Source organism: Apteryx mantelli, chromosome 13, assembly GCF_036417845.1.
Source record: "Apteryx mantelli isolate bAptMan1 chromosome 13, bAptMan1.hap1, whole genome shotgun sequence".
NCBI classification, from domain to species: domain Eukaryota; kingdom Metazoa; phylum Chordata; class Aves; order Apterygiformes; family Apterygidae; genus Apteryx; species Apteryx mantelli.
This window is the reverse complement of record NC_089990.1, coordinates 24432634-24452608: the sequence shown is the minus strand read 5'-3', so window position 1 is coordinate 24452608 and position 19975 is coordinate 24432634. Positions and strand designations below refer to the sequence as shown.

Below are 19975 nucleotides of genomic sequence, written 5' to 3'. Positions count from 1 at the left end.
CATGCATTTTTTTGTGGTTCAAGTGCCAAAACTGGAGAACTCGCAGGCATTTCTCCACAGCATGTACAGCCCTGTGAGTCTCAGTACAGACATCCTTGCCATTTTTTTCTCTAGTCTGCCATCAGGGAGGGACACAAACAAGAAGAGCCATTTCAGGAGAGACCTTTCCAGGTCTGCCTCAGAGACCAAGTGGCCTAGCTGCCACTGGATAAAAGGATGCTTTTTAGCAAGTAATCCTGGTCCCTCTGCATACTGAAAGAGCTTTCTTCCTACAATGCCACCTTCATTCCACATCTCCTATTGATAGGTTTAAAAAAAAAATCCCCATGAGCTGTTCTGGGCAAGACCTCTTCCTACCAACACACAGAGGCTGCTCAGTGCTGCTGATCCAGACCTATTCATTTGAGGATTAATGAATGGATTACACCATTAACATAAGAGCCATCTGGTGTGACCACAGGTCCTTTTTATTTATGTATCTATGGGGAAAAATGAGAGAAGGCTTTGCTATTGATGCCAAAGAGGCCAGACCTGGCATGTGACAGCACTTGACCTTAGAAATCTTCTCCTCAAAACTCACCAGCCACAAGAATCAGGTCTGTGGCTTCAGTCCCTTCTCCCCAGCTGTAGGATACGATCTAACCAACTTTCTTTCTCAGACAAACTGGATTTGAGACAGTTTAACCAAAAGTGGAGTTAAGCCAACACATTTCCATGGGGAGTTTGAAATCTTCCCAAATCCTGGGTTTTGGTCCAGCCCTGAAGTTTCTTTGAAAAGTGGTCAGAAGGAACTTTGTCTCAGGGACAAAATATTACATAACACCAAGTTTTGCTTGCTTCTGACCTGGCTGCTTAGCGAAGGGAAGTTAGCTCCTGGGGATAAACATGCAGTAAGGTATGGCTTGTGCAGGTGGAGTGAGAAACTAACTTCCTTAGAGAAGGAGGAGGCCGGGACCCAAGTAACCTGCACCACTCCTGGAAGGCAGGGCCCCAGTAGCTTGCAGTGGATGGGCACAACATAGGATCATTTCAAACTGCCAGATGAATGGGACAAACCCAGTGTTTTGAATGCAGTGAGTGGATCTGGATTCTCTGGGTCTAGAATCTGTGGGAGATGGAGCCTTTCTGGAGAGGCTTGAGGGGATGAGGAGACTGAGTCTGCTGCTGGGCCTGTGCTTATCAGAGTCCAAGCTCTTCAAGGTCAATGAGGAGGCAGGCTGACCTGCGGTTTGCTGGTCGCTGCCTAGGTTAGCTAGGGAAGAAGCATGAGGCAGAGACATGTCTGTCATACACGGCTTTTAACGAATGAGCAGGGACATTTAATAAGACGTTCCAGTGAGTATCTGCATGCCTGGAAATGCTGGCCAAGAGGGTGATTTGAGCAGCTTTGTCTCTCACTTGGAAGCACAGTCTCCCTCTTGCATTGCTCAGCTTATGCTTGGCTCCCATCACTATACAGCGAGCTTTTCTTCTGCACGTTCCTCAGCACTTTGGCAAAGGCTATGATCCGGGGATATAAACAGCCATTTGCCAGATGACTGAAGTTCCAAAATGGAAATGAAAGGGAGCAAATTTCAGATGTAATATGGAAGGGAGGCTTTCCAGAACTGGATTAGACTCTGGCAGGTTTTCCACTGAGTGGTATCCTGGCTTCAACCTCTCTTTGAGTAGGGAAAGGCACAAAGAATGAGAGAAAGGTGAAGAATGAGGAGGACTTGCCAGGTTTTAGACTTTGTCTCCTTTGCTTGTGTGAGGCAGGTTCAATTCTCTGCAAATTTCTTCATATTTCTATAGCTCATCTGTGGAACAAGACATAATGCTTCTGCTGTCTGCTAGCTGGAGAAGGAGTGTTTGCAGATATGGGCTGGACCACTGACATAAGGGATGGGGTATTCACCTGGATGTGAGGGTCTACTGGTGCATCTCGGTGTACTGGAAAGGCTTTAGCTCATGTAACTGATGTAATTACTGTGACTTTTGCAGACCTCAGCTCCCCAAATCAACACCAAAAAAAAAGGAAAACTAGAAACTCTTCTGTAAGCCTTAAAGAGGAAGAGGCTCACCAGGAGCACTAATGCACAGAGCACACCAGGACACATTGTTATGTTGACTGACCCCAAGTACTTGCAGATCTGGGTTAAGCTGGACACTGAGTTTTTGCAAAATAAGAAAAGAATTTCTGGAAGGAGGAGAAAGAGGAGAGGGCATCTCCCCCTTTCTTCTAGCCCAGAAGTTGAGACACTGCCTGGATGAAGGCAACCTTGGTGCCAGTCCATGCCAGTCAGGGCACTCTGTCAGAATGGAAGACCCGCAACCACATCCCCTGCTCTGTACAGATAGGCAATGTCCTTTCAGGGGAGCTGAGAATTTCCCCCCTGCTTTGAGGAATTTAAGCCCTTTTCTTTTCTTAAACAAATGCAAAATGCAACTCTTGCCTTTGGAGGTGAGCAAAACATTTGATCTGGCATGAAGAAATGCTAAGAGCTGCAATGATTCCCACTTTTCCCTTTCGTCTTCCTGCCACTAACACCCCCAGCTTGGCCCGCAAACTGAGCAGTCTCCTAACCCTGGCTGGAATCTCTCCTGTGAGGTCTTTAGATTGTGGAATTTCTGCTTGGCAAAAATATACAGATAGGAAGTGAGCACAGTTACATCTGTGTGGAAACTGTCAGGCAGCCTGCTTTCTGAAAGGTGACTCCTGGAAAATTTAGAGAAAAACAGATTTGCATGTCAAGAAAGACAGCTGGAGCCATTTTTGTGCAGCAGATACTGCCAAGGAATGATCGCTTGGAACAGCACGTTCCCAGTCCTCCTGGAAATTATGGCACGGCAAACATCTTCCCAACCCTTCTTCATTGACTCCCATCTGAGTGCTGCCTTGATGCTCTTGAAGGAATCTTCCACTTTGCACACTGGGGCTGTAGCTAGGAATGGGATGGAATTCCATAAATTAGTGAAAAGTAGCCCAAAGAACAAGAAGTGCTATGGTGGGAAAACCTCTTTCAGGCTAAAGCACAAAGAATTGTTGAGTGTTGGCAGAAGACAATAAATAACAAGGCCAAAGAAGCAGAGAAACTTTCCCCTGAGACAGCAAGGAGCCTAGATAGCTGCAAATGCTGAGCCAAGACAATGTTGTCCTTTATGCCTTCTCCTCACTGCTGCAGCAGACTTTTCAGGTCTTGCTGCTGAGACTGTACCATGATGAGGGAAAACTCAGCTCAGGGAAGGGCCCTGTATGACCCCAGGAAGGTAAGACATAATGCTTTAGCTCAGGAGGAGGGGTTCCCCCTCAACCCTGGACAACTCATGGTGCATCCTGACCTCTGTTTCCCTGCTTGTGAGGTGGGGGTGGGGGGCAGGAAGAGTTGACCCTCTCATTGATAAGCACTGCAGGATGGCCAGACCTAAGGCTTTTGGCAAGAGCAGGCACAGCTGGCCCTGCTCTGGTGGCCTCATTCCTCACACAATGTCAGTGCAAATAGAGGGACTTCTGTTTTATTTGCTATCATCTTTTGCCTCCTTGTGAAAGAAAATTGGCAGGGATCCAATAAAAATCTATATTTCTTTAACAACTGCTTCCCTCATGATTTGATCCTGATAGATGGACAAACCAGGCTCTGGATTTTCGTAAGCCCTGTTCTGGCTGATTCTAAGGGAGAGTTCATTTCTTGACTTTCCTCCCCATTCCCTCTCCTCTCCTCCCCTCCCTTCCCCTCTCCAGTCTTGCTTTACCCATCACTGAAGAAGGCTTTAACCCAAAACTAACATCAAGAGCACCAGTCACTTGTAGTGTCCCAAGCATAGGAGGCAAAAGGCTGAATATGAATTGCAATGACATTAACTAGAATTTTATGGTTTCGAGGCCATTACTTTCAATGAAGTCATAAATTGGATGTGAGGTACAGCTTACCTATATGTTGCATATTTGGCATGGATTAAGGAGAAAGCTGAGCTAATGGTGTTGAAATCATTGCTATTAGCACATGGTATCCCTCACATGCATAGCGCACGCTGCAGCACAAAACTCCCAGGACATTGCATTGGATGGGGTCATTATGAGGTTTGGTTTTTTGAATGAGGAGGCCTGAGCTGAGTCTTGACCCTGCTTCCATCTTCACATGTGACCATTGGCATGCTACTAGGAATTTCCCCCTGGTCACTAGGTGAAATCCTGAATGCTACAAATCGGGCAGCTCTCTCATTGTTAACTCTTCATCCAGTCCAACACAATGATGAATTTCACCCTGGCAAAATGATGCAAAGGGTTCTCTTGGGTCGCTCTTGTTAGAGTGCCTGCACCTTTGCACAAGCAGTTGTAGCAGTTCCAGGTGAATGCAGTGTACCATAGAAATGGGGTAAATCCTGCAAGTCAGGAGAAAGGTTCAGAGAATAGTGAAATCCCGTGAAGGACAAGGAGGCTGATTCCAGTACAATGGGCAGAGGGTTCACCAGTTATGCTCTGTGCCAACTCCTTGCAAGTAGCTTCTAAAAATAAAAACTTATTTGTGAAAAAGACATAGAGTTTGCTACTTCACCTTTCCCTCCAAGCAATTAAGCAAAACTATTTATACTCTGTCCTTCAACATCAAGTGATCTGAGTGCTTCACAAACTTAATTAATTAATTAAACTGAAGGGGAAAAAGAGACAGTGAAATATTAAGTAGAGCTGGAAAGAAAAACTGGTATGAAACAAGCTTTTTTTGCCATAGATTAAATCTTAACTGAAATATGTATTCTGAAATTGGTCTGGTTTTGCTAAAATTTAGAAGGAAATCACACATACAAGCAGTTCACATAATAACAGAATGTCTTTTTTTTATTGTTTGATAAGATACAGCATTAAAAAAAGGTTGAAATTCTCATGGACTGATCCTGGTACAAATTTTGATTTTAGCATCTTCCTTTATAGAGAAGGTTGAAACTCTTTGTGTTTGTTCCACCCTAATACAAATCTAGGCTTCAGATCTCAAATGGTCCCTGCAAAAATGGAAACTCTAGTCAATGCCCAGCTGCAATTTTCAACAAAATGAGGAATAATGCCATTCTTCCAGCAGAGAACACAGACCACAGCTCAGATCTGTCTGCCAGCTCACAGCAAATGTGGAAGGGTGTTTCATTTCCCTTGGCAGAGGTGGCAGAGGGGCAGCCATGAGGGAATAGTTTCTCCTCTGTGCCACTGCTCTGAGGCTGTACTGACCCTCACCCACAACCTCCCAAGCCTAACCTGAAATCTCAGAGACCAAGGAGGGGTGGTGAAAGAAGAGCAAACTGCTAGAAAGACCTCCCTGGGTGTGCAAAACCTCTGAAAAGAGTAACCCTCACCCTTAGCTGGTCAGCACACTTCCATTTTGCATCCTCCTCCCAAGCCTATTAGTATTAGAAAGGGATAGAGCTATAAGAGGAAAAGCCCATCTCTTAGCAGCACTGCTGACAGCTTGCCTTTTAAATCTTTAATAAGCACTGGCTTGCACTGCCACTCTGATCTGCTGCATGACAGCATGTGGAAGCAGAAACCCAGCAGTGTGACCCCTGCTAAGATCTGCTGGATGCTGGGCGGGTGTTTGATAGATACCTGGGGATACTCAGTTATTAAAATGCAGTGAAGGAGCCAAGTGTAAATACTGGGATGTGTCCTCATCATTGCAGTTCTTACTCCATCAGAAAGTCTTTCCTCCTCCGCTTACATGCCTGGGGCCTGAGTCCAGGACCTTGTTCCCATGTCCCATATAGAGGCTGCTGTTCCCTGTGTCCTGTGAGCAACCAGACTCTTTTCAGTGGCACCGAGCGACAGGACGCAAGGCAACGGGCACAAACTGAAACACAGACACTTCCATCTGAACATGAGGAAAAGCTTTTTCACTGTGAGGGTGACAGAGCACTGGAACAGGTTGCCCAGAGAGGTGGTGGAGTCTCCTTCTCTGGAGATACTCAAAATGCGCCTGGATGCAATCCTGTGCAAGGTGCTCTAGCTGACCCTGCTTGAGCAGGGGGGTTGGACTAGATGATCTCCAGAGGTCCCTTCCAACCTCAGCGATTCTGTGATTCTGTGATCTGTAACCACAGGAGAGAAGGGAAAGGTCTAGCAGCAAAGGGAAGAGGGGAAAATTCACAAGACCCTTCAATGGCTGGATTCTGCCCCATTTATCCCACACAGCTCCCAAAAGAGTTTGCAAGGGCCCAGTGGCATTGAATTTGGCCCAGACTTCCTCTTCCAGATCTAGATTTGGGATTGTAAACAGTTTCTCTGTTTAAAAGGGAACAAAAATAGCAACTGTAGGACATTAATTAGAAACTTTTATAGACTCACTGACAGATGGTGACCACACAGACTTTGCCACAGTCTCTGGGTGAAGATTATTGTTATGGGAAGTAGAAGGCCATGTTTACAGCCTAGGAAAGAGTAAGGAGTTTACTCTGAGGAAACATAATTGCAGTGGCAACATGCATTGAGCATGTTAGTATTCTGCTGCCCTCTCCTGGATGCAATAACTTATTCTGGCCACAAGTCTACTGGTTTGTAGAGTATGAGCACAGGAGAGCATGGCATGGTTGTCTGCAAGGCAGGCTTGTGACATCCCAGCTTCTGTCAGTCATGAAAAGCTACTCAGCCATCTGCCTTTCAGAGGTAGGGGCACCTACTTCCACCCTTTGCTTTGGAAAACTACAAACTGGAGCGCTTTTTGTGTGCACACCCACTCAGGGATTTCCTGGTGACCTTGGCCAAAAATGTCTTCCTTTCCAAGAGCAGAGATGGCTGCACTCCAGGAATGGCTCATGGAGTGCTTTGTGCATAAAAGGCTCTGCTTGCCCAGCAGAACCAGCAGTTCCCACTGGGTCCAGTGGGAGAGGACTGGTGCTGCGTCCTCTGAGAAAGCACCATTCAGCTGCTGTGTCCATGGAGCAGGCAATGGTCTAGCTTTTGGAAAGGGAAAGCACAGGCTTTGTTCCCCATTTGGCACAAGAGGTCACCATTTCAAATAAGTGGAAAGGCTACGGTCTGCTCTAAATCTGATTACTGACTATTTTACAGTGCTTCTCACCATCTTCAGATCTCAAAAAGTCCTTGCAAAAATGGAAACTCCAGTCGTTGCCCAGCTGCAATTTTAAACACAGATGTCCCACAGAGACTCTCTGCTATCTCCATTTTCACAGACTTCAGGACATTGCTCATCTTCAGGGCAGATATCTCAGATACCAGATGGTGAGGTGTCCTGCATGTCTATGTAGGGAGGAAGAAGGACCTGTGAGGACGAGAGTGTGTGCCAGACAGAGTATGGGGCTATGTACATATGCATACATGTGTGTCCCACCTTGACTTCACACCAACAGTGAAGATGAAAGCCTCTGGACACATCCATGAGTAGCCCAGAGATGCCAGTCTGAAAGATTTATATGCAGATTCCTAGCAGATCTGCCCTCCCACAAGCATGTCCTGCAGAGGCAGCAGCCGCTGTCAGGGGCAGAACAAGTGGAAATGTAACAGCCTGAATGTATTCAGCACAGGCCGATACGATGATCTAGACCTGGGAGATGTTTATAGATATCATGGAGAGGTAAGTCCCTTGTATGGGTGGGAAGTGCAGTTAGATACGTTTTAGACTCCTGCTGGACTACCATCTGTCATGTGTCCCAGTTGCATACAATGCCAATCCTCTCTCCCTGTGTGTCATTTGCCTTCTAAGAGTTTCTTCTTTGGGTCTTGATTTTTTAGGTAGCTCCTGGCTTAGCCTGCCTGTTCCCCATTCTTCTGAAACGGAGCAGAGCCCTAAAAAACATATCTCTTCTTCTGAACCCATCCTGGACCTCAAGACAGACATGGCAGCAGCACTTCCAGGTGAGAAACACTTACCAGTTTGCTTCTACAAACCATTTGGGCAAGGCTGGAGCAAGAAGAGGCTCTTTCTAGTATCCCAGGCTCCTTCAGTCACATGCAGAGCAATGTACTGGTCTTGATGGCACCTCCGCTTAGCAATAGACACTCAGTAGGGACATGCATTCCTGCTGGCCCTGTTTCACAGTCTCTTCCTCTTCCTGCTGTATCCCATTCCCTCACCCCAAATAGTCTGATTTGCTCCCTGGAGTCCAGTTATGCTCTTACACAATGGCACTTTGAACCTTTCTTTTAGCAATAAGCCCTCTTTACTGCCAAGTGACCAGGAAGGATACAGAGATATGTCTTAGAGGCTCTCATCAAATCTGTGGCACAGCAGTGCTAGGATGCAAAGCCTTTCCCAGAGACTCCATGCTAAATAAAGAGTCAGAGACCATAGAGAATCACAGAATGGCAGAACAGTTCAGACTGGAAGGAATCTTAGGAGGTCTCAAGTCCAACCTCCTGCTCCAAACAGGGACAGCTCTGAGGTCAGACCCAGTTGTTCAGGCCTTGAGCAACCCCATTTGCCAACTCCAAAACCAACTGCCAACTCCAAAATTCCAAAACCAACTCCCAAATCCAAAAGCCCAACTCCAGCTGGATTTTTAAAACCTACAAGCATGGAGACTGCACAGTTCCCCTAGGCAACCTGTTTGAAGGCTTAATTATCCTCATAATGGAAAAGTTGTTCCTTATAACCGGTCAGAACCCCTTTTGTTTCAGCTTAAGCCCATTGTCTTTCATCTTCCCACTATCCACCTCTGCAAAGCACCTGGCTCTGCCTTCTCAGTAACTCCCTGTAGGTAAAGCTGCTATCAGGTCCCCTGAAGCCTTCCTTTCTCCAGGCTGAACAAGACCAGCTCCCTCAGCCTTTTCTCAGAGGATAAGTGCTCCAGCCCCTGCCCATCTCCGTGATCCTCTGCTGAACTTGCTCCAGTTTGTTAATGTCTTTCTTCTATTTGGGGGTCCAAAGCCGGTCACAGTTTTCTGGATGGGGTCTAACAAGGGCTGAGTAGATGAGAATAATCATTTTCTTCAATCTACTGGCTACAGTCTTGTTCAAACAGCCCAGGATGCTGTTGGCCTTTTCTGCCAGGGCACAGGGCTAGCTTATGTTCAGCTCACTGCCCACCAGGATCCCAGGTCCTTTCCAGCAGAGCTGTTCCCCCACCGACCTCTTCCAGATTGAACTGCTCAACATCAGGATAACTGATGCTGAGCTGCTGTTGTGTTCTGTGGCTTCTGAGCCAGTGAGGCAGCTCAGCATTGCTCCTCTTGCCAGAAACAGCACCTCCTGAAAAGTTTTTGCCACATACAGTATCGATGACTAACACCCGCCAAGATACATGAAGGACTTGCCTAAAGAGATCTGTTTGACAAGAAGTGCCTAGTGAAAGCCACTTGTACTTGATATAGATTGAAACATCTACCCTAGGTCAGATTTTTTGTTGGTGTAAATCAGCATGGCTCCACTGGCTTGAGTTACAGCAGCTTAAAACATCTGAAGATCTGGTTTTTCATTGTCACTGGAATTTTACCTATCATCTCTGAATTAGTTCTGCTTTGTCAAAATAAACTGTGTTGCCTTTCGTGTCCCTGCCATAAAGCTGGATTCGTTTCACTCATAAACCATGACCAAAGTGATACAATCATGCAAATTCTTAGTCAGCTAAAGCTGCTGTCAATCATATAAAATTCACCACACCTCAGCTGGCAATTCTTTTGGCTGTCCATCTCACAGTTCCTCCAAAGAAACTCCTTCAGCAGATTACATGCCCACATCATTCTCAGAAAAGACTTTGCCAGGACTTGGGACTTCCCAGCATCAGGGCAAAGCAAAACATCTGGCTACCAGTGTTAGCGAGGGAATGGTTATCTCTGAGGCAGTAAGAGCTGGGAGACCCTTGGGGGAATTTCCTGCTTGTTCAGGTTTTGTTGTTGCCTCCCCCACCCTCCCCAGGAGTGCCTGAACTGAGGCAAATTAGTGTGGCTGCTAAATTAGCCAGTGAAATTATCACTTGGGCTAAGAAACTACCACTTTACTAATAAGGATAGCCTGAAGGAGGAAAGAATATTTGGACTGCACAGAGGAAGAGACTACACCGAGGAGGAAATGTATTCTAAAAGAGAAAGCAGAACTAGCAGAGCTATTACCCTTCTAAAACAGAAAAAGATAGGTTTGGGAAATATGAATGCTTTCACAGGGATGTATTTGAATTACAGTAATAGGCTGTGCTTGTAGGGCACTCAAAGAGCATATAGTCACAGTCTCAAGCCCCATATAGGCACGTTTCCTCCTTTCTTTACAAGACAATTTCTAGCCATCAGTACAACTTGCCTCACTTATGCAATGTCAGCTCCTGCCATCTGTGTGTTGAACTCTGGAGAGAAGAGGAAATAAGGAGGAAGTTAAAGATTAAAGCCATCATGGGACAAACTTAGAATAGCAATTAGCCTGCTGATGGATATAGTGTCATTGTTTGCTGAGGGATTTTGAAGGTGATGAGTGCTGATGCAGTTCACAGAAGGAACGTGGCTCTGAATTAACTTCAGAAACATGTCCTTTATTTGTTCCATGTCCAGGAACACAGGTGTCCATAAAAGTAATGTATAACAAAAGGTGTATCTAACTTAATATATTCATCTGTCATTCATGATAGGCATATTAAGCTAAAGTCAAAAAAGTCTGAATTACACAGCTTTGCTTGATCCAGCATACATGTGTGAATTCCTACAGCACATATATTGCCACATTGCATGCATTTCTGCAGTGTAGACATTTCCAGGATGTAAGCATTTCCATGTTGTATACATTCCTGTACTGTGCGCATATGTGTGTGTTTATATATATATATATAAACATACATATACATACATAAACATATACTTGCACTCCAGCAAATACATATTGTATTTTGATGAGAGCTCTTGAGAGTATTTTGTTTCCTGCAGCCACACTATCTGGTACAGTGATTCTGCAAGCTAAACATACCCTAAAGGAGGTGAAGCTGTGGCCTTCACACCAGCGGAAGATGAAAAGGGCAATGTTTGTGAGTCCATCACCATCATACACTTCCCTTAATATCTATATCATAGAGGGACCCAGGCCAGGAGGAATGGGAGGGGGGCTAAGCTCCTCTCCCCTTCACAGCAAGAGGCAATCCCTGGCATTGGTCAACCGTGCCACGTATAACACCAACATCAGCAGATGCCATTGACCAGTTTCCCTTCACTGCTGAGAGCCAGACCCTCCATCAGGGGCAATAGTGTGTCTCAGTCACACCCTGGGAACAGGTCTGAAATCCCCAAGTGGAAAAGCATGGGTTCTCTCACACGAGTCCACCTTTGTGGTGCTGATGCAGGTGGAACACACTCAGCACAGGTCACACAGGCACTATAAAACAGGAAAGCCAGAAAGGAGAGATCCCTCTAGCTGAAACCCATCTCTCCAAGTATTGCACAAAGGCTGAAACTGTTTTGTGGAAGTTTTGTGCACTCTGGGCCAACTCTCTTCCCCTCCAGCACACAGAGTCCTGCCGTGGGAGCAGGCTGGGCTCGAGAGGGAGGCCAAGAGACCCCTTCTGGCCTTCCCGCCCCTAATTAAAATAGCCCCTCTCTCCTGCTGCTGCTGGTAACCACTCCTCTTTGATTTTAATTTCACGTGATGCTGCCTTGACCCTTCTTCTCTCATTTTGCCATTTCAACTCCCGAGTCCATACAGCCTCCACCTGACAGCAAAGGACAACCTGAATGGCAGAGAAAATCTTGATTATTGTTTCAAGGCTGTAAGGTCAGGTCTGTCGAGAGATCCAGCTTGGGTTTGTTTGTTTTGTTTTTTCCCCCTTCTGTTTCTTGCTGTGATGTTACAACAGCAGGAACTGATTATAAACGTAACAGCAAGGAAGAGTCAGGCTAGAATTTCTTCCACCCATGAAATGAGTTTTGGCTCAAGCCAATCTCTGGCCCTGCACATCACAGATAACTAGCCTCCCTGCTGGTTTTTGCTGAGTTTGGTGCTTTCTGCCAAGGGATCCAGGACCTACCTGGAGAGCTAGCTCAGCACTGAAGGGCATTACCAGACCTGTGTGGCAGGGAAACCGGGGCCTGGGTACAAGGTTGAGAGCAAAGTGCATTGGTACAGCTGCAGGTGAAACCCCCAGAGCTATCTGCCAGCTGGATTAAGGCCATTAAAGCAAAAGCAGAGCCTGTGCTGATAAAAAAGATATATTCTGCCACAGCGAATAGAAAGGGCCTTGACTTTTAGCAAGGAAGTTTAAAATGCAAGGCTGTTTGTCTCTCCCGGTCCTGCCACCCCAGTGTCCTGCCGGGGTTGCCACAGCAATTAATCCACTCACAGTGTTGCCAGTGCTGCAGATTTAGCAACAAGCTTTGCTGGCACAACTGGTGTTACTGAGGCTCCTGGGAAGGCAGAGGTTGCTGCTGAGGGCGTATAGGGTCAGAGACATTTATTTATGCAGAGTCCTTCTTTGATGAAGTAAGAGGGATTAGAGCCAGCCAGAAGTGCAGAAATCAATTTTTGGGCTCTGCTTGACTTTCCAATGAACAATTTGGGCAGAGGCAAGATCTGAGATTCGTGGGGGTCTAGGAGCTTCCCCAGCAGCAGCCATTTGGCATCAGGCATGGATAAGTTGCAGATACATCCTGTGCATCCAGGAGAGCATCCAGCCTATCCTGATCACCACTCGTGGTCAAATAACTCAAGGCTGACACAGGCTGGCACTTCCCTGAGGAAGCTACTCGTGACACGCAGAATAAAGTCATTTCCATCACCACCTGCCTTTGGCACAGGGGCTAAGCTTGCCGTCCCTGTCAGGCGCTCGAGCAAGAATTCATTGAGAAACATTCTGGACAAAGAGTAAATCTGTCCCTCAAATGCAGTTTTAAGGCAACCTAAACTTATGCTGTATTGTTGAAATGAACTGTTTAGATCCCTGCCCCTCTTCTCCACACACACACACACACACACACACACACACACACAAACTAAATACACTCTTCCACCTCTTGTTGTGAAACTTTTCCCCAACCTTTTGTTTTTGTGTCACAATGCCCTAAATTTAAGAGGCTAAAAAGGAGTTTAATAGGCTTGTAAAGGAACTGGGGCATTTCTTTTTGACCCCAAACAATGTGTTTGGGTTTTTTTTTATTTATTTAAAATCTGTAAGGAAAATAACTGTTGAAATAAGACCATGAAATGAAAACGCTCCATGACTGACAAAGCTCTGCCTCTGCCTGTGTGTTGGAGGGTTCCCACCGATGCTCGGCTCTCTGCTTGGCTGCCTGGTATGGACATAACCCTTTATGAGAGACTGCTTTTGGCTAGGGAAAAAAAAAAAATGTCCCTGTTCTATCTGGAGGAGATTTGGGTCTCTCCAGAAAATGGTGTGACGGACAAACCAAGCTCTGAAGTAAACACAGCTGAAGCTGTGAGCTGAAGATCCCTCATCTGGCTGGGGAGGTGCCACAGGAATGAACTGCTCTTCACCTGTCTGTTTTGGGATCTGGCAACAAACCCCTTCTAATGCTGCTTTGCCACGAGATATCTGCCTCATTAACATTTCCCCAGACAAGACCCTTCTGTCTTAGGTCTTTGCTGCAAATTGACAAAGGAGGGTCAAATCCCAATCAGCCCTCAGGTTTGCAAAGATCTCAGATGGAGTCTGTACTCAGCATGGCAGGTGTAATGGCAGATGGACAGCAAAGGACGTAGCCAAGTGCAGTCGGTGGGGCAAAAGGAAGCTGTCTTTGTTTGGAGGGAAGGCTGTGAAATCTGGAATACAGGAAACACAAAAGTCCATCTGTAGAAGCAAGCCCTGTCTGCAGCTGGGCTGGCACTTGAGCATACCGCTTCACTGAGACATGCTGGGCCACTTGGAAAGCCGACCACACGCAGATCCCTCTTAAAAGCTCAATGTCTTTCCCAGACAGTAGTCAGCTGCCTGCCTTTCCCAGAAGGGGAAGTGAAAATGTCTCGTCCAGAGCCACAAGAATATGCCAGAGCCTTTGGGTTTGTTCCCAGATCAGATCTTTTCTGGAGCTGAAAGCACTGACACAAAGAACCAAACCAAACAGTATGAGCTTGGGCCCTGGGCTTCTGGCACACGGCTAGTTCATCTCCCTGCCAAGTACTCTGGAAAAAAAAAATGTATCCAAAAAAGCAGCAAGGGGTTGGGACAGTGTGTGCCTCACCCTGCAAAGCATCAGCTCACAGTGTGCAGAAGCCTGTTAATTGCACTCAGCAGGATTTCTATCAGCACTGTAGGACTGCTTTGGAAGTGTCACTTCGGCACTCTAATTGATGCTCTAAAACAGACAAAAGTGTCACATAGGAAGCAAAGTCTGAGAAAATTAAATAAGAACGAAATATGCAGTCTACATAACAGATATTTTTTTCCCAGCTGAGTAACTGGAGTGCAGTGAGGAGCAGTCAGAAGAGGAGCTGTAAGGTGTGTTAGGACCAAGGTAGGAGCTATACCTGCTTATCACCAGACACAGGCTGGCCCCACAGAGCTTCTTATTGCTGTAGACAAGATACAAAAATGTGAGGGAAGGCTAGCCCAAGGAAAAATGAAGTTATTTGTCCAAAGCTACAGAGAAGATCAATGACAAGGAAACATCATGGAAGACTTGGAGCAGCACCTGGCTGCTCAAAGCCTGGGGCTTTCAATGTCAGGTTTGGTCCAGACCAGTCGCTAGCCAACATGATCCTCACGCTCTTGGAATCACGAGCACTCAGAAAGAAAAGACATGCTTATCCTCATAGCACATTCTGGTCTTTTAATTGGGGCCATAAAGACCCTGATCGCATAGTCAGGGTTAGGCACAGATTCCTAGTTCCAAGTATCCTGTATCACTCATCGGAGCATCTGCTGGTTCCCCATGTAGAAGAGTGGCCAAAGTGAACATTTGCCCTTTGACATCTATCTGTTGTTGGATCCTGCAAATTCCAGCATGGATTGTCTTCCCTTGAAATACTTCCGCAAATCTGAATCACTTGTGGCTCCAGTCCAGTCCTTAGCCATCTGGAAACATATGTGCCTGCGCAGGTGAACGCTTGGGCTGTGGTGTTTGGCCAGGAGGAGGCTAGTGTTACAGCCCTGTATGAAGAGAAAATAAAAACCTGCTAATATTTGCATTCCTCAATGTGTACAAGATCATTTCTACAGATGTTAGCATGAAAGCCAGCCACAACAGGCTATGAGAGAACATACTCTTAGTAAATGAGATGAAAGGAAGCTAAGTAAATTGTTATGAGTAATTACTGAGTATTTCCAAAGACCAATCATTAAGAGTCACTAATTCCCTTAGGCAAAGTCTCTCGACTGCTTGCAGATGTCCTATTTCACCTCATATAGATGTTAGGATTCAACTACTTCATCACACCTGAATTAGCAGAGTTATACTGATTGTGCCTTCATAAGATCTGGACCAAGTTGTACACTCACATGGGGACTGTGTACTGGAGACGTACAGGAATAGACTGAAGATCACCCTCCCGGCAGATTCAAAAGAGCTATAATCCCTTGGCAGACATATACTCTAGGAGATTTTTCAGTGTGGCTCCACCCTGTTGAGCTCCCCAAGCTCAGCAGCCCATGATGTGCCCCAGGCAGTCACAGATACAATGGGAACATAGCAACAACAGATAGTTTGCAGGAGTGTGGATTCTGCAAGTTTTGTAGACTGGCAGCTGAATTTCAACCTACCCTTCCCAGAACAAGCAAAGGAAATCAGCACAGTCTGTTATGGAGAGTGTACAAGAACAGCACCCAAGAGACTGAGGTTTTGTTCTCAGGCTGGTATATGGGATAGGTGACCTTAACAAATTACTTTGTTTATTTGTGACTAAAATGGGAATAATGAACTCTAAAATGCATTGATAACTTTAGACAAAAAATGCTATACCAAGCTAGCTATCGTTATTGGGTTGTCTTGTAGCTGGGGTGCTGGAGAAGAACTTAAGAGATTTGAATTCAATCCCCAGCTAAGCCACAGAGTCGTTGTATGAATTTGAGTATGTCAGCTTATGCTCCCTATGCCATAGTTCCCCATTTCACAAAGGTAATTGTGAGCCTCTCAGATAAGATGATTAAAGTGGTATAAGAACTTAGAGATTTCATTCCATCAGTCAAAGAATGTGGGGCAAAGATGCATCCTTGTGACATCCTGGAGAGATTTGCCAAAGAAAATCCAGTCTTCAAAGTTTTTTCTCAGTGATGGATGACATTTCAGTTTTCCACCTCTAGTGATTTTAGTGGTGGTGCTGTTCAAGTAAATGTCAAAATAAAAAAGAAGAGTAAGGAAGAAAGAAAAAAAATAAAATCCCCAACCCTGTCTTTTTGAAAGGTTTTCAGGGAGAAATAAAATTACGTTTTCTGCTTCCATGGGGAAAAAGTTTAGGCTCAGATCAGGAATTTAAATTAGAAACACTTTATACCCTGTTTTATATCTGTGCTGACAGAGCTGCTTAAAAAAAATCAGGTTAGAAATTTAGACAAAATGAGGTTTTTTCAGTGCACCATCTTTGAGAAAAATCTTTGCTTTGTTTTCAAAACTTTTTTCTACATTTTTCTGTTTTGATTTTGAGAAACATGGGCAGTTGTTTTCTCTCCATTCTGTAATCCCACATGTGCTGCTCATCTGTACAAGTCTCCTCCCTTTTCCATATGTCGGCTTCCCCACGCACGCAGCAGTGTTGCACAGAGGGTGATGAGACAGACTTAAGTGCACAAAAATCTGCTCATGAAGTTCATCACTGATGGCATACATCGACTCTGACCATCAAAGTTACCTTTGGGGAAAAGGAAAAGAAAAGGACAAAGAAAGAGAGAGAAAAGGCACAGGGAAACCTCTTTCAGGAAGAAAAGCAGTGGGGGTCTCCACAGCAGAACGGACTCTCCAGCCCCTCTGCAGTGCTGCAGGGCCTCCCCGTGATACCTTTCCTCTAGTAACTGTAGAGTTTTCACCAGGACCTGCTCACAGTCCCTTTTGATTGCTCTCACTCATGTTCATCATGATGACTGGAGCACATTTGATGAGGGCAGATGTTGCAGCACTAATTGTTGTACAGCTTTGTGTAGGTGCAGTATTGGGCAATGCTTATTGGCTGCCTACTTGGCTATCAGCTACTAATGCTATTTACTAAGCTCTGCTTTTTCCCTCGTATAAAGTTATAAACAGAAAACTAAGTGAGGGGTGAAAAAAGAGGGAGGATAAATCACATGCCAATGGCAATCACTTCCTATAAAATCTGACATAACAGACATAATTTCAGAATCCACCAGCGCAAGGCTATGAGGGCCAGAGCATTTGTAATAAAAGGGTAAAAAGTATGGCCCTAGCAGTATGCAGGGGGATGTGGGTGGAAGGTTGCAAAATGAAAGGCAAACGACAGTGTTACAAGTGAAAAGTTAGAGAGTGGCAAATGGAAGGCCCTTGGCATCACTCAAGCTAAAGCTCTGTGCAACAGCAGGCTTTTTAAAATGTTTTGAGAGGAAGCAACAAAAAATACTGCCAGGTAATACTGCTGCTCAGAAAAGCAAAAGTTGTCATTGTGAGGGGAAAAAAGTCTCCATGCATCTGATTCAACCAAAAAAAAAAAAAAAAAACAGTGCAAATGAAAACCAAATAATGAAGAAAAACACACCCCTTCCCCAAAGATTTCAAAGAACAGACAGGCCAAGGCTTCTGCCAAAAATATTTAGAAAAACAGGATCTTTAAGAAAAAAAAAAAAAACTTTCAGATAAATCTTTGCTAGAACAGCCAAACCTGCAATAAAAAAGGATTTTGAAAATTCCTCCGTCAGCTGTGGAGCAGGGTCTGGCTCTAGGCAGGCACAGACCTGCCCAGTACTGGACCCACCATGTGGACAGAGCCCTCAGGCACCTGAGGACCCCTCTGGCCATCTCATCATTGAGTCTGTCACATGCCAACAGCACCTCCAGAACTCTGGAGCCCAGTGTCCGGCTTTCTCTCAGTTGCTTCTGCCTGGGCTGTTTCCTCCAAAGAGCAGCACAGTAGGTACCGTGGGGCAGATAGTACTAGCACTGAATGTCATTCCTTGGATGGCATCGGGGTGAGCAAGGATGTGTTGGAAAGGTCTGCTGTACCTGGTGAAGCGCCCCTCTCACCTTCCTTCCAGGTATTAGTAAAAGCTCCCTGAGGTTCAGCTATGGATGCATATGTTGCTCTTTGCAGACCTGAGGTGAGGGAACAGGAGACTCTATGCTAAATGCCTTTTTATCAGTTTCCATTAAGTTTTCTCCCTGAATGATTTTCTCTGGCAGCTGGTAATTGAAACAGAGTGGCTATTTCCAATGCAAAGTCACTGCTTGTTTTCCACTAATGTTGACAAACAAAAGTGTGTGCAGTCTCTGCCTGAGGTCTGCAGGATGCTGTGCAATTTGTTCTTCCGTTTCAGGCTTCCTTTCATCTTAGGTTTCTGGTTTGGATTGTTCCTGCGCGCCGCATCCCTCAGCACCACCACAGAGTAGGCCATAGAGCATATGAAACTCATAACCTTTTCAGGATCATCCTGGCGTACCCACAGTTGGCCCCAAGCCTTAGTCTATAGTCCTCTTTTGACCTCTGTGCAGTTGTCTGGGTGCCAAGGACCACTGATGCTGGCCTGTTTGTACAGTGCAGAGTGGGACAGCAAGAGCTGAGCTTGTGCAAGCCCTAGGATTGTGTAGCACCTTCCCAGGTGAGCACACAAGGCCTCAGCTCAGCCCAGTAGCCCACAGGGAACGTCAGATGACTGCAGAAGAACTGCCCCTGTACCTCAAAGAGCTCAGCCACTCATGTGGCCATACCTCTACTTTAGCTCACGATGTAGCATGTCCTCATGGGTTGTGCAAGTTCCTGCTCCTAACATGACTCTCTGATTTTCTTCCCCCAGTCAACAGCACCCCAGAGGCCCCTGGGGAGCCAAAGCAATGCCAAGAGACGAAGCAGGATTCGGCCGGCCTGAGCAGTGGGTACGACTTTGCAACCACTGACACAAGCAAGCCTGGCCCAGCTCTGGCCACGGGTGAGAAACTCCCAAGCACAGGTCCACCGTCGGAGGGGGAGGATCCCAGCCCCGCAGACTCCTTGCCGTGGCCAGAGGCCCCTGAGGAATTCCCACCCTGTCCCAACACCCTGAATTTGTCCAAGTCCTTCAAGAAGCTGGAGGAAGTGAAGCAGATGGGGCAGAGAAGTAACAGTGATGATTCAAACGTCAAGGAGAATGGGGTCGGAGGTGGACCCGAGGCAGCAGCCATGAGCGAGGAGAGGAAGGCACTGGCGTCTGAGCTGGGGAAGTGCATTGAGGACTTCCGGAAGATCAAAATCCCTGCTGCCTTTCCCAACAAGAAGCGTCAGTGGCAAAGTGAGCTGCTGAAAAAATACCACCTGTGAGAGGACAGGTTGGGACTGAGGCCTCCACTGAGGGGAGGATGGCCTCCCACAGGAGTGGGGGTGGTAATCTGAGTTTTTCCACTGAAGTCCCCTGGGCAGTGGGTGACAGAGGCTACCCCATGCACCTGAAATGAAGAGTGTGTGTGTAGGTTACTGTTCAGCCCATCCAACAACCAGAAGGGCTGCAGGCCTATGGCCATGACAGCATGCTTCTTACCATGGCAATGGGGAGAGTGGGGGGATGCATGATGTGTTAAGTGGCTTAAACACAGATGGAGAGGTTAGAAAAAGGAAGGGTCCCAGGATGAATCTTCAGGGCCAAACCTACCATCCAGCAGAACTTCCCACATTCATGAGAATGAATTTTACTGACATTTCAAAGAACAAAATATAGTTGATGTAAAAAATGAATTCTAGTTTCCTAATCTCTTTGGTACAGATGTTTGAATTCAGTTGTTCAAAACTGCACAAGTGATTTAGACATATAGTTTTCTTGAAATTAATGGAAGTTGCATATCTAACTCCCCTGTGTTCTGGTCAAAATTTCTCTGTCCGTAACATTGGCAAGTAGAAAGCTGGGATTCAACAAAACCTTTTTTTGTGTGTGAAGTCATGATGTCCTGCTGATTTTTTTCTTTTTTTTACACAGACACTTGAACACAGTCAAGTTCATCATTGGGGTC

General features: G+C 45.9%; 1 protein-coding gene across 3 annotated transcripts in view; it reads left to right on the top strand.

Annotated features, from left to right (window-relative positions):
- The window catches only part of LOC106489865 (BTB/POZ domain-containing protein KCTD12-like), a 59015-nt gene extending 39303 nt beyond the window's left edge, over positions 1–19712 (top strand). The window contains exons 4-5 of one of the 3 annotated variants that reach the window (XM_067304397.1): positions 7712–7834; positions 18793–19712. In XM_067304397.1, the coding sequence (XP_067160498.1) occupies positions 7712–7834; positions 18793–19292 (623 nt within the window). In that variant the 3' untranslated portion in view covers positions 19293–19712. The remainder of the gene's footprint in view (positions 1–7711; positions 7835–18792) is intronic. The other 2 variants (XM_067304398.1, XM_067304399.1) reach the window with 2 other exon arrangements.
- The last annotated feature ends 263 nt before the right edge of the window (positions 19713–19975 follow it).